Below are 11,770 nucleotides of genomic sequence, written 5' to 3'. Positions count from 1 at the left end.
GGCGTTTAAATCAGTTTTCAGGGACTTGAATCTTGACACGTTGAAAAATGTCAAACTGTTTTACAGCCTTTTTCTAGGTTGTAGCTATGGTGGATATATTTTAAAGTGTACTTGAGTAATTTTTTTGCCAAAGTTGGCAATTGATCAAGATTTAGAATATAACAATGTAAGATGCACCCTTTTCACATTCCGATTAAAGCACAAATATAAAGCGTCGTACACAAATCTGTATATATTCGTCATATTTACAGCAGAAACAAATCAATGTTTTGATTACATATTAAATAAGCCTTTATGTCCAAAATCATGTATAATTATGTATCTCTTTCTCTCATGGCAGTTTTTCGTCAATTGATATAGAGAACGTTTGTGAGCACTGTATAAGTCACATTTGTTTATAATCATCATGAAACTTGCTCAGAATCTTAGCTTTTTTATATCTCGTTTGAGTTCGAATCTAGTTCAATTTTGATGACTTTCTAAGAACATTAGTTCTCTAAACATCACTGCTGAATTCGAAATGGATCCTGTCCTTGAAAAACATTGCCAACAGGAGGCTTTGCGGTTTTCCTCATATATCAGTAGTGACTCTCAAGTATCGTCCAATATTCATAAACTCAACAATAACGTGTGTTGTAATGATTTTTTTGAGTTTGAACATTGTTCCGATCCAAATCAAAGCCGACAGGAGGAGTGGCAGATTTTCCTTCAGTTTTATTGTAAATTCTTGTGATTACTCTAGAAGTCGCATTGTCTGTCGAATCGCCATTAAAACTTGATCAGAACATTCGTTCAAATGTCATCTCTGCCGAATTCGAAAATGGTCCCGGTCCGTAGAAAAACATGGCCACCAGGGGCGGAAGACTTTTCATTATACGTCAAAAGCGTAGCTCTTTGATTTCTCTAGAAGTCTCATGTTGTGTCCAGTTTTAAGAATATTTGCACAGAGCCTTCGTTTTAATGATATCTCGACCGAGTTTTAAAATAGTTCCCGTCCGTTATAAATCATGGCTACCAATAGGTGGGTTAGTTTTCCATATATGTCTTTATTGAAACCTTGGGAACAGTTTATTAGTCACATCTTTTTGCCCAGTAAGCATAAAACTTGTATTAAAAGTTTAATGATATCTCAAACGAGCTTGAAATTTGTTCCAGATAAACAGGAAGGTCAGAAGCTACATTTATCATACACGAATTACAAAAACTGAATAAAAGAGTTCCATAGGTTCTTATGTGAGAAAGAGCCATCGAGTCCAAATTCAATTTGTAAAAAATGAAATAGTCTTCGGCGAAATAAATGTCCTAAAAAACTGGTGCTTTTTTCTTACATGTATATGTATCTAGTATTTTCGGTGGACTGCAATATATGGCGTTGAATTTTTGGCGTTTTTTTTTAAGATTACCCATAGCCTCGCACATGCATTTACGCGCGCCTGAAAAGCTTTCTACCAGAAAAAAACGTACTGTGATGAAATGTTTGCTCAGAATTATGCATGATAAAATTTAGATACTCGATTAACGCCCGTCTTGATTATATACCTTTTTTTATTAAATTTAGTTTGAAATATTTATTTTGTTTTAATTGGACCTCAACGAATACAAAGAAAAACAAAATTGAATGTCACATTTAAGTCTAGGTTTTATTGGTGAACGATGCAAACAGACGTGCACAAATTATTTGGTGTTTCGATGTAATTGTCATATAACTTTGCACGTCTGTGCTATACACATTTTCCTCGTGTGAGTCAAAGAAATATCTATAGCTATTATCTCGTTCTTTCTCGCTTTGGTAAAAGAGGCAATTCGGTGTCATTTGCTGGTGTTTGTTTAACGAAACAAATTGCTAAACTAACAGAGAAATTCATCAACAGTAACGTACTAGAGAAGTATGCTAGCATATAGCTTACTATAAATTGACTTCAAGTCATTTAAAACGTAGAACATTGTCATATTGTAGGAGGGCGTCCACCGTTGCCACACCGCCCCTCAACATCCGCTTCTGGTAGCAGTGTCTAAATTTAACCCGTAGTAATGTTAGTGTAACGCAATAACGCGCACACATGTAATCATTTTAATTTACAACTTAAAAGTTCTCATTAAAATGCACACATGAACGAATACAGACGATCGGTTTTTCGATTTTATTAACTAATGGCAAATCCCGCATTTTCTGGGACACTCGAAGGGATGCTGAATACAAGCCTTATTTTCGCGACAGATAATAGCGTTATCCAAACAGTGGGAATTCGGCGTTCGATGAGTGGTAGTCGCGGTGGTTGTTGTAGTAGTTGTTGTTGGCGCTGAAATAAAAACACTCGATGATACATTTTTTGTTAGAGTAACACTTGCAAAGATGTATTATCTCGTATATATATTCGTACGCACCAGACTGGTTCTATAGGAAATATATGTACTGTATATTGCATCCATTTCTTCATAGATTGCGGCATGAACCTGTTGTACTGTCTTTCCGTCTGTGCGAAGTTTTCTCTCTCAGTCATAACTTTGCCATATATTGATAGAATTTAATATAACTTACCACTTATGTTACCAATCAAACGGCGTGTAACATACGCTTTCCTATCTTAAAAATCAACGTCTCACTTAAGAAGTCTTTTGTTAAATTGGCTGTCTCAGCTTGAGATTCCCTGTCTCAGTCATACTTTAAAAAATGTGATTGATTAATTTAAAATAACAATTGTAATCCCTAATAAGAAGACGTGTCGCGTGTAACACTCATCTCCCTAGGTCAAATGTAACGGTCACACTTAAAGTTCAAAGGTCAAATATTGTCATAAAACCGCTTGTCCGCTATATAACTTTATCATTAACCATTCTACTTAAGAATAACTTACCACTAGAGAATGACCACAGTAGGAGGATGAGTGTCGCGTGTATCACCCATCTGATATCCTCAGAGGTCAAAGTCACACTTAGAGGTCAACAGCATAATTTGGCCATAAACAGTTAGCTGATATAAAGTGGAATCTGAGTTAATTCGTGCCCCGTGGACACATGTTTTTGTCCTTGTCAGTTTTGTTTCCCCTGTACAGGTTTTTTAATACGAGTTTGTTAAATGCATGTGTGTTTGTTTTTAATAATAAATTGCTTATCAAGTTAGTGTTTTCTGGTATAAGGTATTTGTTTCGTTAAATGTCGTTTATAGTTCATCCCCTTTGCATTTCATAATAATTATTTTTCCACAGTGTATGCCCATGCATATCCGCGTGGATTGAATAATAAATAAAGTACAAATGTATTCGTATACTGAATTAATATCATTTGGATGTTACATACGGATGTTGCACCGGTCCGTATCACAGCAGCTGGTGTGAACCGTGCTCGAACTTCGACCAACCATCAGCTCGTTATTGTGGGGAATGCACAGCTGTTAATACACAATCTATTTGTGGAGTTATCATTTGAATTGAACAAACAATTACATCGTTACGTTGTCGTTACGGTGCTTGTTTATCATGATAGTCATGATAATCATCACCATCTTTCCTTTTAACGGTCCTGCTTTTTTCTGACGGCCTCGACGGCAACTGTCTCTACAGTGACCTACAATACAGTCTTGCACAGCGAGTCTCGTCTGATTACATGTCCAAACAAAGCAATTGTTTGTCGACGTTTGATGATTTGCAAGAAGGGGCTCTTGTAGGCCAAAAAGTGTTGCTGTCATGTTCCGGACGAACTAATTTCTACGCATTAGTCTTGTGCTTCACGTGTGTTCAAATCCGTCAAGTGTCCTGCCCGAACCATCCAGGACTCGCAGAAGTAAACTAAAATGGAGACTTATAGAGCCTGTAGTTGGTAGGGAAGGTGATGTAGCTGCTTATCCACAATATGATCAGTTTGGCAATCGCCATTGCCATTCTTATTCGGACCAGACCTGAAGTATTTAAAATGGTCACTTCTTCTAGCTTCTCCCTGTTCAAGTTGATGACTACACCATGATCTTCGACGTCTCATTGCTGACCTCTATCCCGTATGATCCTGCTCTTTTATAAGTACCTACATACTCATGAGGTCTTTGAGTTCACTGCTTGTGCGACCCATGAGATAAATGTCATTAGCGAATGTCAACTTTGGGATATGTCCGCAACCGTTAGATAAAGAGATGTGGTGGTCTTGGAGAGTCTCCGGAATTATCTTTTTAGGAAGAAGATTAAACATAACGGGGTTTAGCAGACATGCCTTACGGACGCCCACTGATGTCCTAAAGAAGTCAACAGTTTGTCCTTTGAGCAGTACTGTGCTGCTTGCTTTTCCGTAGAGTTCTTTGATTACTTGCACAAGCCCTTCATCAATGTTGAACTCTCTCGAAACTTGGCATATGTAATAACGCCAAAAGGGGTCGAGAGCTTTGTTTAAGTCGATGAAGTTGTGGAGGAGATAACGTTGGCGGTGAAGGTGTTTCTCCATGATTACTCTGCAGAAGATATGTTCCACTGGTTCTGCCAAGTTGTAATCCAGCATATTCTTTTGTCACCTGTTTCTCGTACTTAATTTTAAATCGGATTAAGATGATGTTAGCATTAGTTATCTGGGACGACTTATGTTTATAGTTTTTATATTGTGCAGTAATTCTCTCAAAGCTCGTGGTTGCGTTTTTTTAAAGGGGGATGTTCGGAGATTGATCATCGATCTGGTTGTGTACTTGCCCGATTCGAGCATGCCATATTGCTGTTCGGTACGGTCTGCGTGGTGCATCGTGTTATCCCCCGTATACCTGCTGCATGACGGTGATGTTTTGATGTCTCGCTGACAAGTCTGAAAATGAGCCTGCTGTAAAATGGGGTACAATTGATGCCGCTGTTGACTATCTCCTTCATAAGGATGTAAGCAAACCCGTGTCGATGTATATAATCCATCCTGTTGAAACATATTTTGCTCCTTTCGTCTGTTGATGTTTTTCCGTAACCTAGCTATCTGACCTTGCAAAGCTCGATGATGTCGCAGTGGTAGCATTTCAGCTAGTGAATCAGTTCGTGGACCTTGCCATTCTCATATCCACACTATAGACTGGGAAATGAATGCGCGGTCGTTTATATTGCGGGCTCGACCTATCCGTCTGGGTATTTGTTGTTTCATCCTCATTATTTCCTCTAAATTGAATTGTGTCCATCTAAGCAGCGCCCGTCTACTTTTAAAGATCTTAGAGCTGGTCGTACGAAAGTTGTCATTAATTACATTATCAAAAAACAAAGCATTTTTATTAAGCATTTACTTAAGGCCCAATGGGCATATCTGGAAATGATAAGTCCGTGTGATCCTCGGTCTACTTTTTTCATAAGTGAAAGGAATTCGAACATGTTTTTGAAATTAAGAAGTATACATAAAATCGTATCTCTTACGTCTTTTGGCATGCATCCCGCGCGGAATCCATGAGAGGCGTCGAAGTCAAAAACTTCCATCACGTAACAAGCCTGAAAAAACACGTTTGTAAATTGCTTGTGTAACTGCTCGGAAAAAAAACCTACGAAAAACAATAGTACATTGCATTTATCCAAATCTCATTGATCAGTGTATTATACAAAAATATAACATATCAGCGATAAATAAAACGTAAATTTATGTTTAACATGTTTTACTAATCAATTAAAACGGTTTTAAAAGTAATAACTACATATCCGTGCGTTAGCAAACACAAAATTATAGAATGCTTCACAAAAGCAGAATTAAATATGCAAACGCAGAATTTACTTCATGAAATAAGTATTTATAACACAAAAACAGATTTGCCTTCACAAAAGCAGAATGCACAAATATTTAACCACGGGTTTGCACGTGTTTCACTTACCTCGCTTACTTGACACGTGGTCGTCGCCCTGCATTCCGACAAGCTCCTCACCAGGGTGGGGCACGAGTAACACTCCACCGCTGAAATTCAAAGAATGGTGCAGAATTGATTGACAGATTGAATCCTGTCAAACTCAAATTCAAGGATGACTTTTCAAGATACAACTATTGTCAACGATCATAATTCGATAATAGCTGAATTGTATAAATATTTGGAATATTTCCATGAAATGAAAGGAGCACGAACAGTAGAGATGTTGGTTTGCAACCACAGTCAAACAGTTATACTGACGATTTAATGAGGAATTATGACCATAAGTATTAAAATAAGATAAACAAGCTTTCTCGTATACTCACTATTGTGCCATTTACAAGAGCAGTTCTACTATTCCTACTGTTATTGGCTATATAGATTACACACATAACAGTTGTTTATACGGTTTTCACTTTTTTCAAACATGCCAGCTTTGTCAATTGTGAGATCATTACAATATACTTACTGCTTGACTTTACTGCTACAAAAAACACACAAAAAACTACGAATATTCTTATATGTCAATCATTAAAACGGCTACTTCTTCTTATACAATTACTACTACAACCATTTTTACTAATACTCATTGTAGTTTCTACTGTTAAAACTTGTAAATTTCCCAGTATAACAACAAAAATTGAACAGGAATTTTTAGTATTTAAATGTTTAAATGAAAGTTATTTTGTATGTAGCATCATGTACCCCTTTTAATATCCGTTTAAGTAACGACCGTTTCGATAATTAAAATGCTACATGTAATTATCTTAAATGTTTTTAATATTTCCACGTCTTTTGTTTTACAAGAAACCACTCAAACATTTAACTCAGAAGACATGATGACATGTTTAGCTTTTTTTATGCCCCCGGATCGAAAGATCGGGGGTATATTGTTTTTGGCCTGTCTGTCATTGTATGTGTGTTTGTGTGTGTGTGTGTGTGTGTGTGTGTGTGTGTGTGTGTGTGTGTGTGTGTGTGTGTGTGTGTGTGTGTGTGTGTCCCAAAACTTTAACCAAAACTTTTACCTTCTTCATAACTTTTGCAATATTAAACATAGCAACTTGATATTTGGCATGCATGTGTATCTCATGGAGCTGCACATTTTGAGTGGTGAAAGGTCAAGGTCATCCTTCAAGGTCAAAGGTCAAAACACAATTCTAAAACTTTAACCAAAACTTTAACCTTCTTCATAACTTTTGCACTATTGAACGTAGCAACTTGATATTTGGCATGCATGTGTATCTCATGGAGCTGTACATTTTGAGTGGTGAAAGGTCAAGTTTATCCTTCAAGGTCAAAGGTCAACAAAAAAGTCAAAGCGGCGCATAAGGGGGCATTGTGTTTCTGACAAACACATCTCTTGTTATTTATTGAATAACAAAATGTAAGTTATAATAAACTTACAATGCTAATTAAAATATAAATTCGGATCTATAAATTCGGATCTTGCAAACACAAGTTTATACAAATAATATATCACATGATCAAAATGTATTTATTGATAATTTATATGATACAAGTATATGTATATGCAATGACTGAACAATGAAGCATTACGTTTACCTGGGTTATCACAGACAGCTTGGGTGTTTATGCAATGAAAACCTTTCCGGTTTTTATAGGAAGCCATAATGCGGCGCCTGAATGCGGATGTTTCTACTGTTTATGCAGTCAAATATATTCGGGAATCCAGCGATTTTGCTGAACTTTTTTGTCTCCGCTGGTAATTGTTACAACGAATGTGAGTGCAACTGTTTTAAGTCGACAATGCTGCATAGTAGGCAGTGCCTTCTGTTCATTTATATAACCATGGAGTGTCACCAATGACAGAATAGTGCGCTCCTGAACAAACAATCTCAACGATGTACCGATATAAGACTTTAGTAACTGGGCTCAGAACTTTATTTAGTAATTTTAGTGAGAAAGATATTTTTTATATTCCATCTTACCACGTGTAATATCATTAGCTCATTTTCGTGTTATATCTTGTGAAAGCTCGGAACGGAAATGATGGGAAGCACTGTATGCAAAATGCAAGTTAAAACATAGTTATATAAGATTAACTAAATGATTACCAGAAACGAAAGCATCTGTCTACATAAGCATAAGTGTCGTACTTAAGCACATAAGTTATAGAGATTCAATATCTGCTTCTCATGCAAAAGCTATGAAGGATCCAGGTAATAGTTGTTATTCGGAACTCTCCAGTCCGGATGTTTCCGATATTTGAGCACGCGCGGTAGGTACAAACAAAATCTGACTAGCATATTTTAAGAGAGTGAATCAATAGTTTTTCTTATCGCTGAATAGTAAACACCACTTTTTCTGCTCAAACGTTCGTTATAGTTGATAAAAATACCATGATTTAATCATTTTTCGTTAGATAAACTAATCTCGATCGTGTTTAATTTGTATAGGTTCTGTCATTACCATACAGCTGACAAAGTCTGTTTTTCATGTCTGTTAAGGATGTTAGTTACTGTACCCATTCGTATAGGCTGCTGTACATCGGAACGGTGCACATGTATTTAGAATTTAAATATCAGTGTTAGATTTGTTATGTGTATTTATTAATAATAATAGCAATAACAACACAAGACTTGAATTTTGAAATTTCCCAAAAGAAACACTACTTTCGTTTTAATACTTATTATCCACTACTGAAGGGGAAGCAAATCGTATATCGACGTAACTGGTCATTACTATATTAATGACAATGTTTGTACCTCCCGCGCGCGCTCAGATATTGGAAAAAACCCACAGCGCGCGAGTTCCGAATTAAATCTATTCATGGGCCGTTAAAAGCTGAGTTTTTGCATAAATTTATTAGATCTATGTTGTATTTAAAATAGATTTCAGTCATTTAAACCTTCAAACCAAAGTCAACTGTTTTGTGACGGCGCATTGGTGTTATATTTCCAACTAAGTTCCTGTGTATACAGTTTGATCATATTGAGTCGTATGTTTAAAACTATATTTCTGTTCTATTTTTTTACACAAAAAATACTGTTTCAGTCGAGTTATGATTTCTAATGGTTTAATATGTAATTATATCAGAACGTATGTTTAACATTCACCATTGGTATTCATGGGCTAAACACCCTCGACTGCTCGACTTCAAGATTACAAACAATGTTCTTTGTTCACTTACGGCATCTTCCACAGAATCGTTTACAGGCGAGCTCAGCGAGACTATCGTCGAGGCAAAGGTCTGGTTTGCTTTGTTGCATCTTTTGACAGGCCAGCGTGTCGATGTCCTCACACGGCTTTGTCGTCGTTGTCAGCAAGACCGTCGTCGTCTGTGGCGGCAGCGTGGAGCCTGAATCATACATGTCCGAGATCGGTTTGCGTGTTCCTGATTTGACTATTATATGTGCGACAAGATCATTTGTCAGATCGTTCGTTTACAGGTAAAAACAACATTAATTTTACTTTTGAAATAATGTCACTTTTATGTTATTTTAGTGTACTCATGCTCGTCTTTATTAAACGCCCTTCCAAATTTGGAAGAAAACAATCGTCAAATCATACGTTATATCTAACGCAATACGTAAATCTTTAGAGAAACATTACATAGGGATAGAACTCTATAGAACGGGGCATTTTTCTCAAAAAAAACTTTGAAATACTTGTGTGGCTGATCCTGGTCTAAAGGACGTGCGTCTCAAAGGAACGAATTAAGTTTACGCAATTTAAGAGCTATTCTACATTTTCCACAGTATTCGGGGCACGCCGAATCAGCAAGCGACGTTTCGCAGAGGCCCGGTTGCGTTGCATGCATGCGCGCGCACGCCTGAGTGTCCAAGTCTGCGCATGCGTTCTGGCTATGGACTGAAGATATCAGCAACAAAATGCAGCAGGTAATCACGAACGGCATCGACATACTTCTTGTTGTTTCTGAAGAAACAAAATGTGGGAGCAGTGGTCTAATGGTAGGACACTGGCTTAGGGATCGAGAGGTATCAGGTTCGAATCCCGCCCTGACCACTGGAATTTCCTTGAGCAAGAAATTTATCCCACATCTGCTTCTCTCCACCTAGGTGTATAAATGGGTACCTGTGAGGGAAATAAGCCAATGTGCCGTGGCTGCATACTGCGCCAAGATGTTAACGGACGACTTATGACCCAGTGATCAGGGGGAAAAATGTAAAGCGGCTTTGAACGCACATCTCAAGTATGAAAAGGGCGCTATATAAATGTGGTATAAAAAAATAAAACTAACGCGAAATTTGCTCGTGACTTTGCCATGTTTATCGAAAAGTTGTCGAAAATGTGAAAGTTACCGTACATTGTATATAACATTAAAATATGAACGGTTTTAATAAATAATAAATAAAATGACTTCTTTAAAGTGGCCTTTCACAGATTTTGGCAGGTATTGAAGTTTGTAATTAAATGTTTTATATTTATAAATTTAAATATTGGACCTAAATATCTCCACTAAAAAAACAAGTAAAATATCTTCCACTAAGACCATTCGGCCATCCGTACTCATGCTATGGGGGTTGTATTTTTACTTTATATAAGCAAACTTCATATTTTCACAAAATATAACGACAACAACAGAACTTTCCAAATTATTCAATCGTTTCGCGTTGCAACGCTTTATAATTTTCTGATTTTTAAATCGTCAAAAGATGCATATAATGGATATTTTAGAGCATGGTAAATGTTCAGCAATTACTATTTCCTCACACATCATAACTTGAACGAAAATTTGCGAATCTGAAACAATTTTTTTTAATTTTGTCAATTTGCCAAAACGTGAAAAGGTCCCTTTAAAGCACGCGTAACTTTGTTAAAACTATGTTTCAAACGGCCGATCTTGTTAAGCAAACGCGGATCGGAGCTTTTCCGAAAATATTGTCCAACTAAATGTGTGTCATTTTTATCCCCCGCAAAATGCGTTGGGATATAGAATTGCGTTGTAAGTTAGTCCGTCCCTCATTCCTTCTGCCCGTCCCTCTGCCACAAACATTTTAGGGATGTATCTCAGAAACTGTATAAGATATCAACTTATACATGATATATACTTCATGGATGTATACATATATCAATGAGGAGAAGGTCCATAAATAAAAAGATAACCTTTCACGTTCTTAAATAAGAGTTATTACCATTTGTAATTGTTGTATTATGAAACTGTTAAGGGATATATCTCAGATAAAAGGTTTCAATATGAAATTGCATGTGTGTGTTGAAGGAAATTAGAAGAAGTGCCATTCACAAGAACTATAAACCCACACTTTCTTGAGTAAGACTTGCTGACAGTTGTTGTTATTATGTGCTGTAACTTTTTAGGGCTGTGTCTCAGGTTCTTTAACTGTATTAACATACAACGTCAATTGTGTATAGATATCAATGAGGAGAATTGCCTTGCACAAGAACTATAACCCTATATTTTAAGTAAGAATTATTTCCCTTTATTTGTTTTGTAATATATCTTAGATAAAGTATATATATAATAATCATAAGAATTGCAGTTCATACAAATAATAACTATACACTTTATTAGGTTTTTTAGGATTGTACCGTATATCATGGGATTTGCACCCACCTATAAACATAGATCGTTGCTAGCTGATGTTTCACTTATTATAGTTCAGCCTTTTTGGGTAATAAAATAAGACACTATTAAAGATTTTGGTAAAAACGTTAACGAAAATTAGCAATCACATACCACGACCGTCCTGTTATATGTCCAAGTGCTTTAGAATTTGAGCTCGCTTCGTGTACGTTTCTGACGGGGTTAGATGGATGCTATCACGCTAAAGATAAGACGGCACGAGTTGGAAAGTGTTAGTCACAATGAAGATTTGTCACCGGTAGTATGCGATAAAAACGTTAGTATTATAAGGCCTAGTTCGCAACTTTTAGCTATGTTATACGATTCAAATTAAGCCAGTGTTTTAGGATCAAAATTAGCCCAGTTGA

General features: G+C 36.6%; 1 protein-coding gene across 4 annotated transcripts; it reads right to left on the bottom strand.

The window, feature by feature from the left end:
- Window positions 1–2,126: 2,126 nt before the first annotated feature.
- On the bottom strand, window positions 2,127–11,632 carry LOC127849601 (uncharacterized). Of its 4 annotated transcripts, none has more exons than XM_052382331.1 (7): window positions 11,517–11,632; window positions 9,466–9,733; window positions 8,988–9,155; window positions 5,807–5,886; window positions 5,361–5,432; window positions 3,298–3,388; window positions 2,127–2,300 (listed from the first exon to the last, which is right to left on the bottom strand). In XM_052382331.1, the coding sequence occupies exons 3-7, from the start codon at window positions 9,064–9,066 to the stop codon at window positions 2,149–2,151; spliced, it is 474 nt and encodes a 157-aa protein (XP_052238291.1). In that variant the 5' UTR covers window positions 9,067–9,155; window positions 9,466–9,733; window positions 11,517–11,632; the 3' UTR covers window positions 2,127–2,148. The 4 variants fall into 4 exon arrangements, with proteins under 4 accessions (XP_052238291.1, XP_052238289.1, XP_052238292.1 ...); XM_052382329.1 differs by having other exon boundaries at window positions 9,545–9,733; XM_052382330.1 differs by lacking the exon at window positions 2,127–2,300 and adding an exon at window positions 2,421–2,971 and having other exon boundaries at window positions 9,545–9,733.
- Window positions 11,633–11,770: the final 138 nt, after the last annotated feature.

Source organism: Dreissena polymorpha, chromosome 11, assembly GCF_020536995.1.
Source record: "Dreissena polymorpha isolate Duluth1 chromosome 11, UMN_Dpol_1.0, whole genome shotgun sequence".
In the NCBI taxonomy this organism is placed as follows: domain Eukaryota; kingdom Metazoa; phylum Mollusca; class Bivalvia; order Myida; family Dreissenidae; genus Dreissena; species Dreissena polymorpha.
This window is presented reverse-complemented; position numbering and strand designations above follow the sequence as displayed.